Below are 12,445 nucleotides of genomic sequence, written 5' to 3'. Positions count from 1 at the left end.
GTAAGGCAAAAATGAAATTAAGACTGTAAAAAGACTTTAAAAATGAATTTCTACAAATTTGGTTCCCATTTACAACAATTTCATTAACAGAGGAGTTAAGTGTAGATACAATGTATCCAATATTCATAACCACAGTAAAAAAAAAAAACTAGCAATTTGTAGATTGTGAAATCCTTAGTAATACCAATATATATTCATAACTTGTTCATACAGAACCAAGACCTCTCCTTCTCCATGTAAAAGAACACTTGTTAAAGATCATTAACAAAAATACCAATTAAACAATGGAAACTCATTTCATTTCACTGCGCCCAAAAGTAATGACACAAAATACTGGCTTAAAGAGGTAGATTAAAAAGAAAAAAGAAAACCAGATTCTCCATTCTTTGTCACTTTTATTCAGTAGTAGTATTTTTTTCCTTATTTTCGGTGCCAGACACGGCAAGGAGTGATTACAGCCAACTGTTATTAAAACATTTGTTCGCAACATATACCCCCTTTACCACTGACCCCAAGCTGACTCATATTGTGTGCTTTCGTTCTTTCTTTTTTTAATATACCACCACCAAGACTGGGTGGAGGGGGCAAGGGTAAAAGAGATGGAGGGGAAGAGTCCAGGAGGCCAGAAGAGGAGGAATGCTACAAGCCACAGTAAGAATGAGCTGTATTTAATTTAAAAAAGGGGAGGGGTGTACCCCACAAATGATACAGTAATGAGGATACACAATTAAATCCCATAAGCATGACTGAAGGCTTTCACTGTGTTTGACGTCATCACAATGGAAGGCATAAAAAGTGGAGTAAATCAATGTTGATACAGTCCAATCTAGTCCATTAGGCAAGATGGTGCAAGAAGTCATTTAAATTAAAAGTGCCCTACCCTTACCTACATGGCTAGCAGACATGGAGAACACCACAGTGATGAATCCACAGAGATTTCTCCATGTAGCTATAAAAAATGTGTTGTCGAATGGCACATTGTCAAACACTGGAAAGGGGCGCCACAATGGACCGCTCTCTTTTTTAGGTACGAATGCTAGATTCAACTATCTCAACTAAGCAGGAAGTGGGCTCTTCTGCTGGGAATGCCAACCCTAATTCACTTTGTCTTGAAATATATACAGATTGTTTGTAGTAGCTACAGCAATGATATTTTCCTTGGGGTGCCAGGCTGTATGAAGGATTTTCTTGTTGAAGTCTAAGCTGTCAACACTTATTTCATCTTTCTTTCGCTTGCCACTTGCACAGACTTTTCGTGGTTTCAGAACTGTGCGAGGTTTGTTGTTTTCCCGTGATGCTTCTAGGGTTATGTCTCGCTTTGTGTTCCTGTCAAACATTCTGAAGAAATTATTGTAAGATCCAGTCATGACAACACTGCAAAAGCAAACAGGATGCAAGTAAGTGAACAAAAGTTTATTTCCAGTAAAATGATTCAGTGATGGAACCTAGCCTATTACCGCATAGGAAATAGCTACTTCAAGCTGATCTGGATTTGGGGAGAGGGTTGCTGACACCAACCCAAGCACCAATTATTCAAATAAACTAGTACTAGTCTGGTACTAGTTACTGGTAGTTAGCTTGGATTTCTATTAATAGCTCCTTTTCAGGACTACCAAAACTATCACCCAAGTTGAAAATATTTTCAAAAGTAGCTTCTTAGTAGTACTGAAATAATCTCTGCTGAATATATTTTTGCAACTACAGGTTTTGTGATTAACCAAACTGGTAGCTTCTTCAAATACCAACTGTGGGATCACAGGTTCTAAAACCCTTCAAAATTCATGGTATATAGCTATTCATAAGAAACCAATGCATTACTTTGTGATTTAAATTATAAACTAAAGAATTTGCTCCCAGAATGTTGTCTGACTGGGAAAATGCTATCTTATGAATGCTTTTAAGATATCTGGGACGCCTGGGTGGCTCAGTCCATTAAGCGTCTGCCTTCAGCTCAGGTCATGATCCCAAGGGGCTGGGACAGAGCCCTGTATCAGGCTCCTTGCTCAGCAGGGAGCCTGCTTCTCCCTCTTCCTGCAGCTTCTCCTGCTTGTATGTGCGCTCGCTCTCTCTCTTAAAAAACAAACAAAAACCTTATTCTGTGACTATTAAGAGTAGAATATAAATTTTTTTCTTCACAGGAAGTCATTTTACCTATTGCATTAAATACCTTTAAAGCACTTTTTCTGAGGACAAATATTTTTACAGGATCTGCTTAATCGTTGCCAAATTTTAACCTTACCCAGGGTACCTCTGTCAGTTTGACTTTCCATCCATCACTGCTCAACGTTTGCTAAGTTTAAGCACCAACAAGCAAAACCTCCCAAATCTGAAACTAATAATTTAGAAAGGGTCTGGTGCTACTATTACATACCATGTTCTTCCACATGGTTTAAATTATTTTTGTAAGTAAGATTACAGAATATCAAGAAACTGTTTAAAGTAAAGCTTGAAAATAAGTATTTACATGTATCATACATTATACAGGTCATATATGAAATAGAAATGATTATCATCTCTTCAGTAATCTAAGTCCTCCAAAGGACACTTGACAACATTTTAATCAAACTCAAATTGGTGCACATACCTGAGGGTAATAAACTCTCTTTTAAAATGAATTATGTATTTGGATTGGTACCCCCATATTATCTAAATTTGTGAGATTTTAATAATTAGGACACCTAGGCTCTTTGTAAATTTTAAAAGGTTTTGGTAGGTCAGCATTTCTATGGTATACCTGCCCAAAATGTATAACCTGAATCAAATTATGAGAAAACATTAGGTAACACTCAGATTAAAAAACGTTCTATAAAATCATTGGCCTGTTTTTCAAAATGCCAAAGTGGCAGTAGACAAGGAAAACATGAAGAACTACTATTCCAGATTAAAGGAGAACAAGACAACTAAATGTTATATATTCTTTGGGACTGCATATTTGACTGGATTTTCTTCTCTGCTAGGAAGGACATGGCCAAGAGGGCTGGTGAAATTTTAATAGGCTCTGTGGATTTGATGGGAGGACTGTGCCACGGGAACTGTTTTGCTTTATATGACTGCCCTATCACAATGTAGAAGAGACTCTTATCCTTTAGAAAATGCTCATAAAAAGTTCAAGAGCAATGGGCCACCATGTTATTGGTTCACAAATAAAGTATGTATATCTATTTGCGTGTCTTTACAGAGACAGATATAAAGGAAGAGACTGACACAGCAAACAGTAACAGGAGACCCTGAGTAAGGGCTAAATAAAACTGTGTCACTCTTACCAATTTTCCCCCAGTTTGAAATTATTTCAAAACAAGTTTTTAAACAGTAAGGGAAAACAAAAATTTCTTTTTTATAATGGAACCTAACTTAAAACCGGCCCAATATGTTTCATCAATGTGAGAAGAGCTGGTGCAGCAGTGTCATCAGATCCTAGTGTATCAGTATCTTCTTTTTCTTGCTGTCTGCAAATTTCTCCTTTCTCTCTTCCCTTTCCTTCTTCCTTCTTGATGGCTTAGGGTTAAGCAGTGAAATTCAAAGGCAAACCTTGCTTGTTCTGAGTCTAGGTTTACTGTGGCCAGCCTATTTCTGGGTGTCATGTTACATTCAGATGAAGGTAATATTAAACATCACACCAAACATATGTGATCCAAATTCTAGCATCCTCTATAACACAGAACACCATGATACTTGAATGTTCACTGATTAAACTGTTCAAGTACATCTAATGATCATGAAGGCAAGTTTAAGTAATTCCAAAACAGTCTTTTCTAATGTTTTCTGTTCTACTGGAACACAATAAATGGGAAATAAGTATTGATAAGGAAAAACTGAAAGATGAAGACTTATTTGTCCTTGGAAATAATGGTACTACACATTTTAATGATACAGTAAAAATGAAACATACACTGTGGCAAAGTTGTAGATTATAAAAACCCTAATTACGCAAGGTAATATAGTTAAAATGACATATGGTAATTCCACTTCTATGAGATACTGATGAGATAGCTGGAAAAAACTGGTGTTTAATATTCCAAATGAAATATCTATTGCCTAAATATTTCTCAAAAGTTTCATAGATGAACCACCAAAGTGAAATTTCACCATTTTAACAGTTGTCATGTCAAAGATTTCACTGCTCTGGTTCATAAAAAGGAGTATTTAAAGATGTTTAAATCATAATTTAAGATAACTACGTTTTTTGTGTATTTTCATATTTACTAATGAGACAAAGTTTAATTTTTATTTGCTATTACTGCTACAAGATTACTGAATTTATTTCAAGCAAACTGAAGGAAAAATGAAGTAAGGATTTGTAATTTATGTCAATCATACTAGAAGTGAAACAACATTTCTTTTCCTCCAATAAAAGGCCAATTTGAATGAGAAGTTCAAATTAAAATCAATTACCTGTCAGATCCATTCCAACAACATTCAAATTTATCAAATATGCAGTCATTTTCATACAGTGAACAAAGTTTACTTCTGAGGTATTCATGAACCTGGGTTTTAAATATAAATATATTATTATAGATATACTTAACTTCAAGATCTGCTAATTGATATTAGAAAAATATTTAAACAAGTCCTTATTTTTTTAAAGGAATATAAAGACACACATACATACTCTGTAATCTTACTAAAACTCAACTCTCTTAGTAACAAACAATAAAGGCGTTTTATCCTTTTCACAAACAAATGAGCTCCCTTCCATGAACACACATTTTTCTACTGTAGGACAAAGAAAAATACCCTTTGGGGCATGACACATGAACTCTTTACAAGATGGACTAAAATATTTAGGCTAAAATACATTTGAAAATGGTGCAAATAATAGAGTATGTAAAGACTATTATATCGATAGCTGAATATGTTAACACCTGTTTTTTTCAGTCCATTAACTGCTGATTAAAAAAATATTCAATATTGTGTTTTACTTCCTTTTTAAATATCATTTTTGGGCATAAATAACTGAAGACTACATTATCATTAAAGTGTACATGCTATGCAATTATAACTGACCATTGAGCATCTTGAGGATTAGGGGTGTTAATCACCCTGCACAGTCAAAAATGCATCCCACTCTTGTTTTGGCTCAGGTCATGATTTTGGTGTCTTCAGACTGAACCCCATGTCAGGCTCCATGCTCAGGGTGGAGTCTACTTCAGATTATCTTCCCCCTTCCCCGTGCCCCTCCATTTTGCGCTCTCACCCTCTCTCAAATAAATAGGTCTTAAAAAAAATAATTCACATACACCTTTTGACTCCCCAAAACTTAACTACTAAGTCCACTGTTGGCTGGGGAGGACTTACTGATAACAAAGTTAACACACATTTTATGTCTGTAGTATGTATTATGTACTGCATTCTTATAGAGGAAAGAAAATGTTATTCAGCAAATCACAAGGAATATACATTTGCAGTACTCTACTGTTTTTATAGACGAAATATCCAAGAATAAAATGGACCAACACGATTCAAATGATGTTGTTCAAAGATCAACTGTATACAGTTACTCAAAGCATGCATCACTGAAAAAATCTTATCACCGATATTCCTCACAGAATATCAAAAACTAACGAAAATGTACCTCTTTTTTGAAGTATAATTCACTAGGATTTCACAAGGGGATAAACCAAAAAATAAATAAATTTGGTATTTAAAATGTACTCTGAGAAATTATGCATTTCAATATTAACACTGTTAAATTACAAAGGAGGAAAGTTCCAAAGCTTTTGTTGTGATGGGGTGGGAGGGAAGGGGTTGTCTCGATCTCACTAACCCTTTTTACTTAGAAAGAGCCTTAAAAAAGAATTAATGATAGAAAAAAGAGTAGGTACCTTCCAAATGCTTAGAATTCCCTGTTCGTTATAAAGCAACCTAAAATCATTTTAAGTGTCCATTTCAACTTTTAAGTATAATCGAATGATTCAGGCCAAGTCAAGTCAAGTCAAGTCTATGCAACATTACGTGCAAATTTGTTAACTATGAGGAACTGCAACTCAGGGAGGGGTCAGGATAGAAGGCAAAAAAATCAGTAAGATCAAAATACCCTTTAGTCACACACAGCTCAAGAAGATGCTTATATAAATTCAACAACAGCTAAATCTGCATACGTTGAGTATAAAACGTAACTCTACTCTGAATCACTAATCCAATTCAGCATAGGCAGAAAAACTGCAGATTAGGTTAATCATAACAGTTCAGCAAAGTTTTAGAATCCACCTACAGGGTTTCCCACCAAACAATTTTAAGAATATGAAATTAAGATCCGAATCAATTTTATTCTCAATGGCAACCGGGGGTGGTGGTGGTAGTAGTGAGAAACACCAGGAGATAGATCACAATCTTGGAAGTTACACAAATGTAACTGAAAACAAAGCAGTATGTATCTCTTTGCCTTTGTTTCAACATAGCATTTCCTTTAAAATTTCAAATACCATTAAGGAAGAATCTTTATAGTAGTTTATGTTTGTAAAAGAGGAGTAAAAGGCTTGAGAAACATCATTTTAATTTTATAGAAAACACACAACATAAAGAAGGTACCATTTACAGATTCTGTATTCTTAAAACAGTGGTAAGTGTCTTCTATATTGCAGTCTAGGGTTTACCCCAGGTTTCTGCTTGCCCCCCATTCCTGTCCCCGGCTGTCCATGTCTTTATTCTCTTCTCCAGAAGAAAAGGATAGGGGATCAATGGTGGCTGACTGACAAGAGAACCCAGAACTAATATCCTACAACAGACAGCTGTACACTGGGCTTTCGAGCCGTTCTCCTTTAGCCTAAGACAAAAGTCATCTGCCAAAAGGTAGAATGTAGTCTATTTGACTGGGCATGCCAAAGTTAAGCTCTAGTTCAACTACAACTGCACATACTCCAACCAAGATGGGCCATTCTCCGCAATCCTCTTCCCCACCTAGACCTTATTAGAGTACTCTTCCTCCTCACTTTAAATGCAGACAGCAGTGTGGGAAAATGGTGTCAACAGTGAACCAAACTGGTAGCAAAACCACACTTGAACTGGACAGACAACACAACCTCTATAAAAGTATACATAAAATTAACATATGGAAAAGCAACATACTTATGAATCTCTGAAGGAAAACGCCTAAGGGTCCACCATGCTGTATTGGGATTAACACATAGTACAAAATCCTTTTCTATGAAGACTTAGAGTAAATGGGTGTAATTACTTAGGGTATATGCTAATTGAAAGAAAAAACTGCAAATACCTGGTATGTTTCCACAGGCCTGTTTTCCATATTTAAGTCCCAAATTTTGACTGACAAATAGTCTCTAGTCATCATATATCGACCACTATGGCTGAATTTTACATCAGAAATAGAGGAGATGATTTCAGAAAAAAAAGACCTGTTACTGGGATCTTCAGGTTCTTCAAACACTAAAAACAAGCAAAAAAAATTTTTTTTAAAGAGCAATTTGTAGAATATTCTGGCTTGGACAAAACACTTGCTGAGACAACCATTCACAAACTTCCTAAGAGTGAGCTAGAGATGACAGGCTACTGCAGAACTGAAAAACATCTCTCTGACTATAAGAACATAACCTTCCCTGAAAGTCTCTTAAGGGAAATGACTTAACATTGATATTGAAGATATAAAAGTATATAGTATCTTCCCAGGGTCCTATAGCTGATTTAGCAGAACCAGAATAGCCAGGACTTCTGACTTGAAAGTACACCAGGTCTGTAGGTTCTGCATATACCTCCATAACTTTGCCTGTATGTTCACCACATGGGAACACACCATCTGTATTTATACCAGATTTTTTTTTTTAAGCGGCCAGGTATTTTGGTAACAGGCATGTACCCATTTTTACAAGTTTTAAAAACACTTAACAACATGAAGACAATAATAATGCAACCCCTTAATTTTTTTAACCCAGTGTTTTTTCAAACTTTTTTTAAACCAAGGAAATCTCTTCTCAGAAAAATCTTCCTAGAAAGCTCAAAACAGAAAGCAACAAAGGGAGAGCAGGAGGAAAAGAGAAAAGGGAGGCAAGGGGGAAAGGAAAAAAAAACAAAACCAACTCTACTTAAGAGTTAGAGAGCCCAGCCCCAAGTTCTCCCAAAATCACATTCCATTTATAAGTATGTCCACTAGGACATGCTCCCAAGAGAGCCTTTTATGGTCTTCCAGTAGAATGACCTATAATGCCTCACGTGGTCAGGCAGTTTATTACCAAAGGGTACAGGAGGCCCTGGGCACACAGGTTTTCAGATCTGTAAACCCATGTAAATGTAGTCACTATGCCTGATGCCACTTTCAAAAAGCAGAAAATGTTGCCATTTGAAAAAAAAGACAGAAAACACTTACGTTTAGAATGCCTATCACAGAGAGCAGAGGCCCTCATGTCACATAACCGAATAGTTCCTTTACTGCTGCTGTATACAAACGTGTTGCAGCTGTTTGGATGGAATTCTGCTGCCGTAATCACTTCTGTTAGCTCTTCCATATTGGCAGGCTTGATATCCACAATATCTGGATAGCATTTATTAAGGAATTTCCACTTAGAATAAAGGGCAAATATAATTTTACATTTCTCAAGTTTGAAATTAATTCATAAACTTAACCACAAGTATTAATTTTGAATTGCATTCTACTCCTTATAGGAGTACAAATAGCAGAGGGATAATAATTTCTAATGCTTCAGGAAAAAAATCTTAGAAGAAACCATGTTAGAATGTAGATGAGCCTCTTTTTTTGAGTATGATACAAATCCCAGAAGCCATAAGGAAAAGACTGATTAAGTTTATCTTCCTATATTAACAGGACTCAGTGTAAATTCTAAACAAATGAAAAGCAAAAAACCTCAAGGGGGTAAAAAAGGGAACCTATCTGCAACACAAAGGAGCTGATTCACTTAATATTTTAAAAAGTGCTTTAAGGGACGCCTAGGTGGCTCAGTTGGTTGGGACGACTGCCTTCGGCTCAGGTCATGATCCCGGAGTCCCGGGATCGAGTCCGGCATCGGGTTCGCAGCTCCACGGGGAGTCTGCTTCTCCCTCTGACCTTCTCCTCGCTCATACTCTCTCTTACTCTCTCTCAAATCAATAAATAAAATCTTTTAAAAAGTGCTTTAAAAACAAACAAAACCCCCAGTAAGTATATAAATTCAATGAAAAAATGAGAACAAAAAGAAATATAAATAGTTGATAAATAGGACTTTTCACTAACTAGACTGGTAATGGTGAAGGGAAACAGGCTCTTTTATATACTATGGGCAGAATAAGAACTACAGTAAAGTGCTGATTTTTCAGATGATGTCTATTTAAAAAATACTACATTAACACTAGCAGCAATAACTACATGTAACAAGACCTTTAAAAAAAAGATACTTAAATATATTTATAAACAATCCTAGGTTTATATGTATACAGTATACTGTGTATGCCAGATATGTCTGTATCACACACTTGTACATGTACAGAAAAATCTCGGATAATATAAACAACGAAAGTGGCGTCTGAAGAATTTCTATTGCCTTTATACCACGATGACTTCTAAGAATTTCTTTAGCCGACCTTACTAAGAATATTTTTATAATTACAGATAATACTCTACAAATTTGTTTTATTAAAAACTCAACCATTAAAAAGACTTTTTATAGGTGAAACTGTATTTAATATACATAGTAGTATTATAGCAAGTATTTAGTACTAAGTACTAAACTTAGTATAATAGTACTTAAAATTCTAAGAATCCTATTTTTTAATCAATATATCATGGTCTTTATCAAAGAACTTCCCCCACTATTTAATCACTTAAACACAAAGAAAAAGTGTTATAAAGTAAGAAGCTATTTTTAAAAAGAAGAAATAAAAATACACGGAGAGATGAAAATAAATCTAGTATGGGGCACAACATGTCTTCTTTACCAAACACCAAAAAAAGAAACCAAACGGATACTGAAACTCCTGTCTGTAATCTCCAGATGCCAAAGATTAATCCGTAAATCGTCTGCAGATAAATATGTTTCATAATCACTATTAATAGAAATTGAGTTGATGTGATATGTATGAGCATTGGCAAATATTCTTCGTGGACTGGCCTCAACCATTAGGTCCATGGGCCTAAAGACTGGCACCTGTCAATAAAGACACATGAAAAACAGTCATTACAAAATGCTCACTATTTACAATGGCACACTTAAGGCTCAGTTCTTTATCCTAGTTTTTGAGGGAACACTATAGTATAATATAGTATAACAGTGTAGTACAGTAGTTTATATAGTGTAATATTACACAGATTTAGCTTTATAAAGCAACTGATGTTGATCTTTAAAGTGTTGAAATGAGAAGAAAAAGAAATAATTTGGTTAATTTACCTTCTTTTATAGATAGCAGTATTATTAGAATTTGATGGGGTTTCTAGTTCCAATCTTCTGCTGGAGACTTGCAAAGCAAGATGTTTCTGGTTTGGACTGGCTAAGAGGAAATTAGCTCAGAACATCTAATTCTTAGTATTTCTTAGCTTGAACTAGAGTATCTGGTCCATTTTTACCTACTCTCTTATCGCCAAAGCAAATTAATCTTGATACTTAAGGTCAGAATAGCTGACATTCAAACCGCAAGGGCAAAAAACAGTGTGGTATTGTATAAAACACATAGGGTCCTGGGTCACCCCCTGGCACAGACAGACCTTTATGTGGGACAGTTATTTAAAACAGGAATTTGGGGGACGCCTGAGTGGCTCAGTTGGTTGGACAACTGCCTTCGGCTCAGGTCATGATCCCGGAGTCCCGGGATCGAGTCCCGCATCAGGCTCCCAGCTCCACGGGGAGTCTGCTTCTCCCTCTGACCTTCTCCTCGCTCATGCTCTTTCTCACTGTCTCTCAATCAAATAAATAAATAAAATCTTTTTAAAATAAATAAATAAAATGAAATAAAATAAAACAGGAATTTTTTTTTAATTGTATTTATTTATTTGACAGAGATCACAAGTAGGCAGAGAGAGAGAGGAGGAAGCAGGCTCTCCGCCGAGCAGAGAGCCCAACGCGGGACTCGATCCCAGGTCCCTGAGATCATGACCTGAGCTGAAGGCAGAGGCCTAACCACTGAGCCACCCAGGCGCCCCAAAACAGGAATTTTTAATGTTCTATCTGGTTATAAACTTTTTGGGAGGGGGCAAATCATCGTTAATCCTATTCAAGTTCTGTTTAGGATCTAGAATATATAGTATGAATACAGAACACTATCAGAGTTACCATCATTTTTTCTTAAGTACTTACTCGTAGTGTAGTAACTGTAGTAGGATCTCTATACCTTCCATCTTCCTCTTTCAAGTTATACCCTTCTGGTCTTTTGTCCCTTTCACTGATTTTCCATAATTTTATTGTTTTATCTGGAGAGAAAAATGAAAAAAGTCCTCAAAAAAAGAATACTGCTAATAGAAGGAAAACATTTTAAGGTATATTCAAACACACTATTTCATACGTCACCTGAAAAGATCCCAAGAATACAATCTCTTATATGACTTAATAAAAAAACAAATTTCCTATTACCTGGCGAATAAAGACACATATACATAGAACTACAATACAGAAATGACAAACTATACATTAGTGGCACTCAAGGTACCATTTTTTTTTAGAAAGATTGTATTTATTTATTTATTTGAGAGAAAGAGAGAGCAAAAGCAGGCAGAGCAGCAGGCAGAGAGAAACAAGCTCCCCACTGAGCAGAGGCCTGACATTGGGCTTAATCCCAGGACCTTGGGATCATGGCCTCAGAGCAGACAATGAACCGAATGAGTCACCCAGGTGCCCCTCAAAATACCACTTGGTATTTAAGTCAAGTCACAGCCATGTCCTTGTCCTTTAAAACTAATTAATCCTGGAAGAGGGTGTTGTGTTTGTGTGTTTAAGCACCTACATGTCTATAAATACAAACACATATATACACATACACTTTTTTTTTTTAAGAAGAACGGAGTTATTTCTATAGCCTATCATCTAGAATAATAAGGATAAAGGAGTATCCATTTCCTTTATCTCCTAGGATTTCTAACAGATCCTACCAAAGACCCCACAAATTCCTTCAAAGACTGGATGCCTCTGTTTGAATCTATCTTTCCCTGTTGTATTGGGTCTGAAAAAAAAATGACCAATTAAAAGCTGTGTCCCAAGTTCTTTAAGACAAAATTCCTAGTATCAAGAATATATTAAATAGTATTTTTATTTTTTAAAATAGTATATTTTAAATAAACGCTTATTTTGGAGTAAATTTTGACTTACAGTAAAGTTGCAAAATTGTCCAAAGTGTTTCCATTCTACCCTTTACCCAATTCTTCTAATGTCAACATCTTAAGCAACCATGGTATATTTGTTAAAATTAAGAAATTAACATTGTATGTTACAACTAAACTCTAGACTTTACTCAGAATGCACCAGGTTTTCTCCTAACAGCCCTTTCTGTTCCAGGATCCAAGTAACACTGTATTTAT

General features: G+C 35.6%; 1 protein-coding gene across 3 annotated transcripts in view; it reads right to left on the bottom strand.

The window, feature by feature from the left end:
• Positions 1-375: 375 nt before the first annotated feature.
• Positions 376-12,445, bottom strand: part of PPP2R2A (protein phosphatase 2 regulatory subunit Balpha) — an 89,814-nt gene continuing 77,744 nt past the window's right edge. For all 3 annotated transcript variants that reach the window (XM_013061798.2, XM_004763238.2, XM_045069502.1), the window contains 6 exons: positions 11,232-11,344; positions 9,911-10,088; positions 8,318-8,482; positions 7,214-7,383; positions 4,393-4,484; positions 376-1,374 (listed from right to left, as the gene is read on the bottom strand). In XM_013061798.2, coding sequence (XP_012917252.1) covers positions 1,095-1,374; positions 4,393-4,484; positions 7,214-7,383; positions 8,318-8,482; positions 9,911-10,088; positions 11,232-11,344 — 998 coding nt within the window. In that variant the 3' untranslated portion in view covers positions 376-1,094. The remainder of the gene's footprint in view (positions 1,375-4,392; positions 4,485-7,213; positions 7,384-8,317; positions 8,483-9,910; positions 10,089-11,231; positions 11,345-12,445) is intronic.

This window comes from Mustela putorius, unplaced genomic scaffold, assembly GCF_011764305.1.
Source record: "Mustela putorius furo isolate JIRA1106 unplaced genomic scaffold, ASM1176430v1.1 tig00003937_pilon_pilon_pilon, whole genome shotgun sequence".
Classification (NCBI taxonomy): Eukaryota; Metazoa; Chordata; class Mammalia; order Carnivora; family Mustelidae; genus Mustela; species Mustela putorius.
The sequence above is the reverse complement of the archived record's forward strand: the minus strand, read 5'-3'. Positions and strand labels throughout refer to the sequence as shown.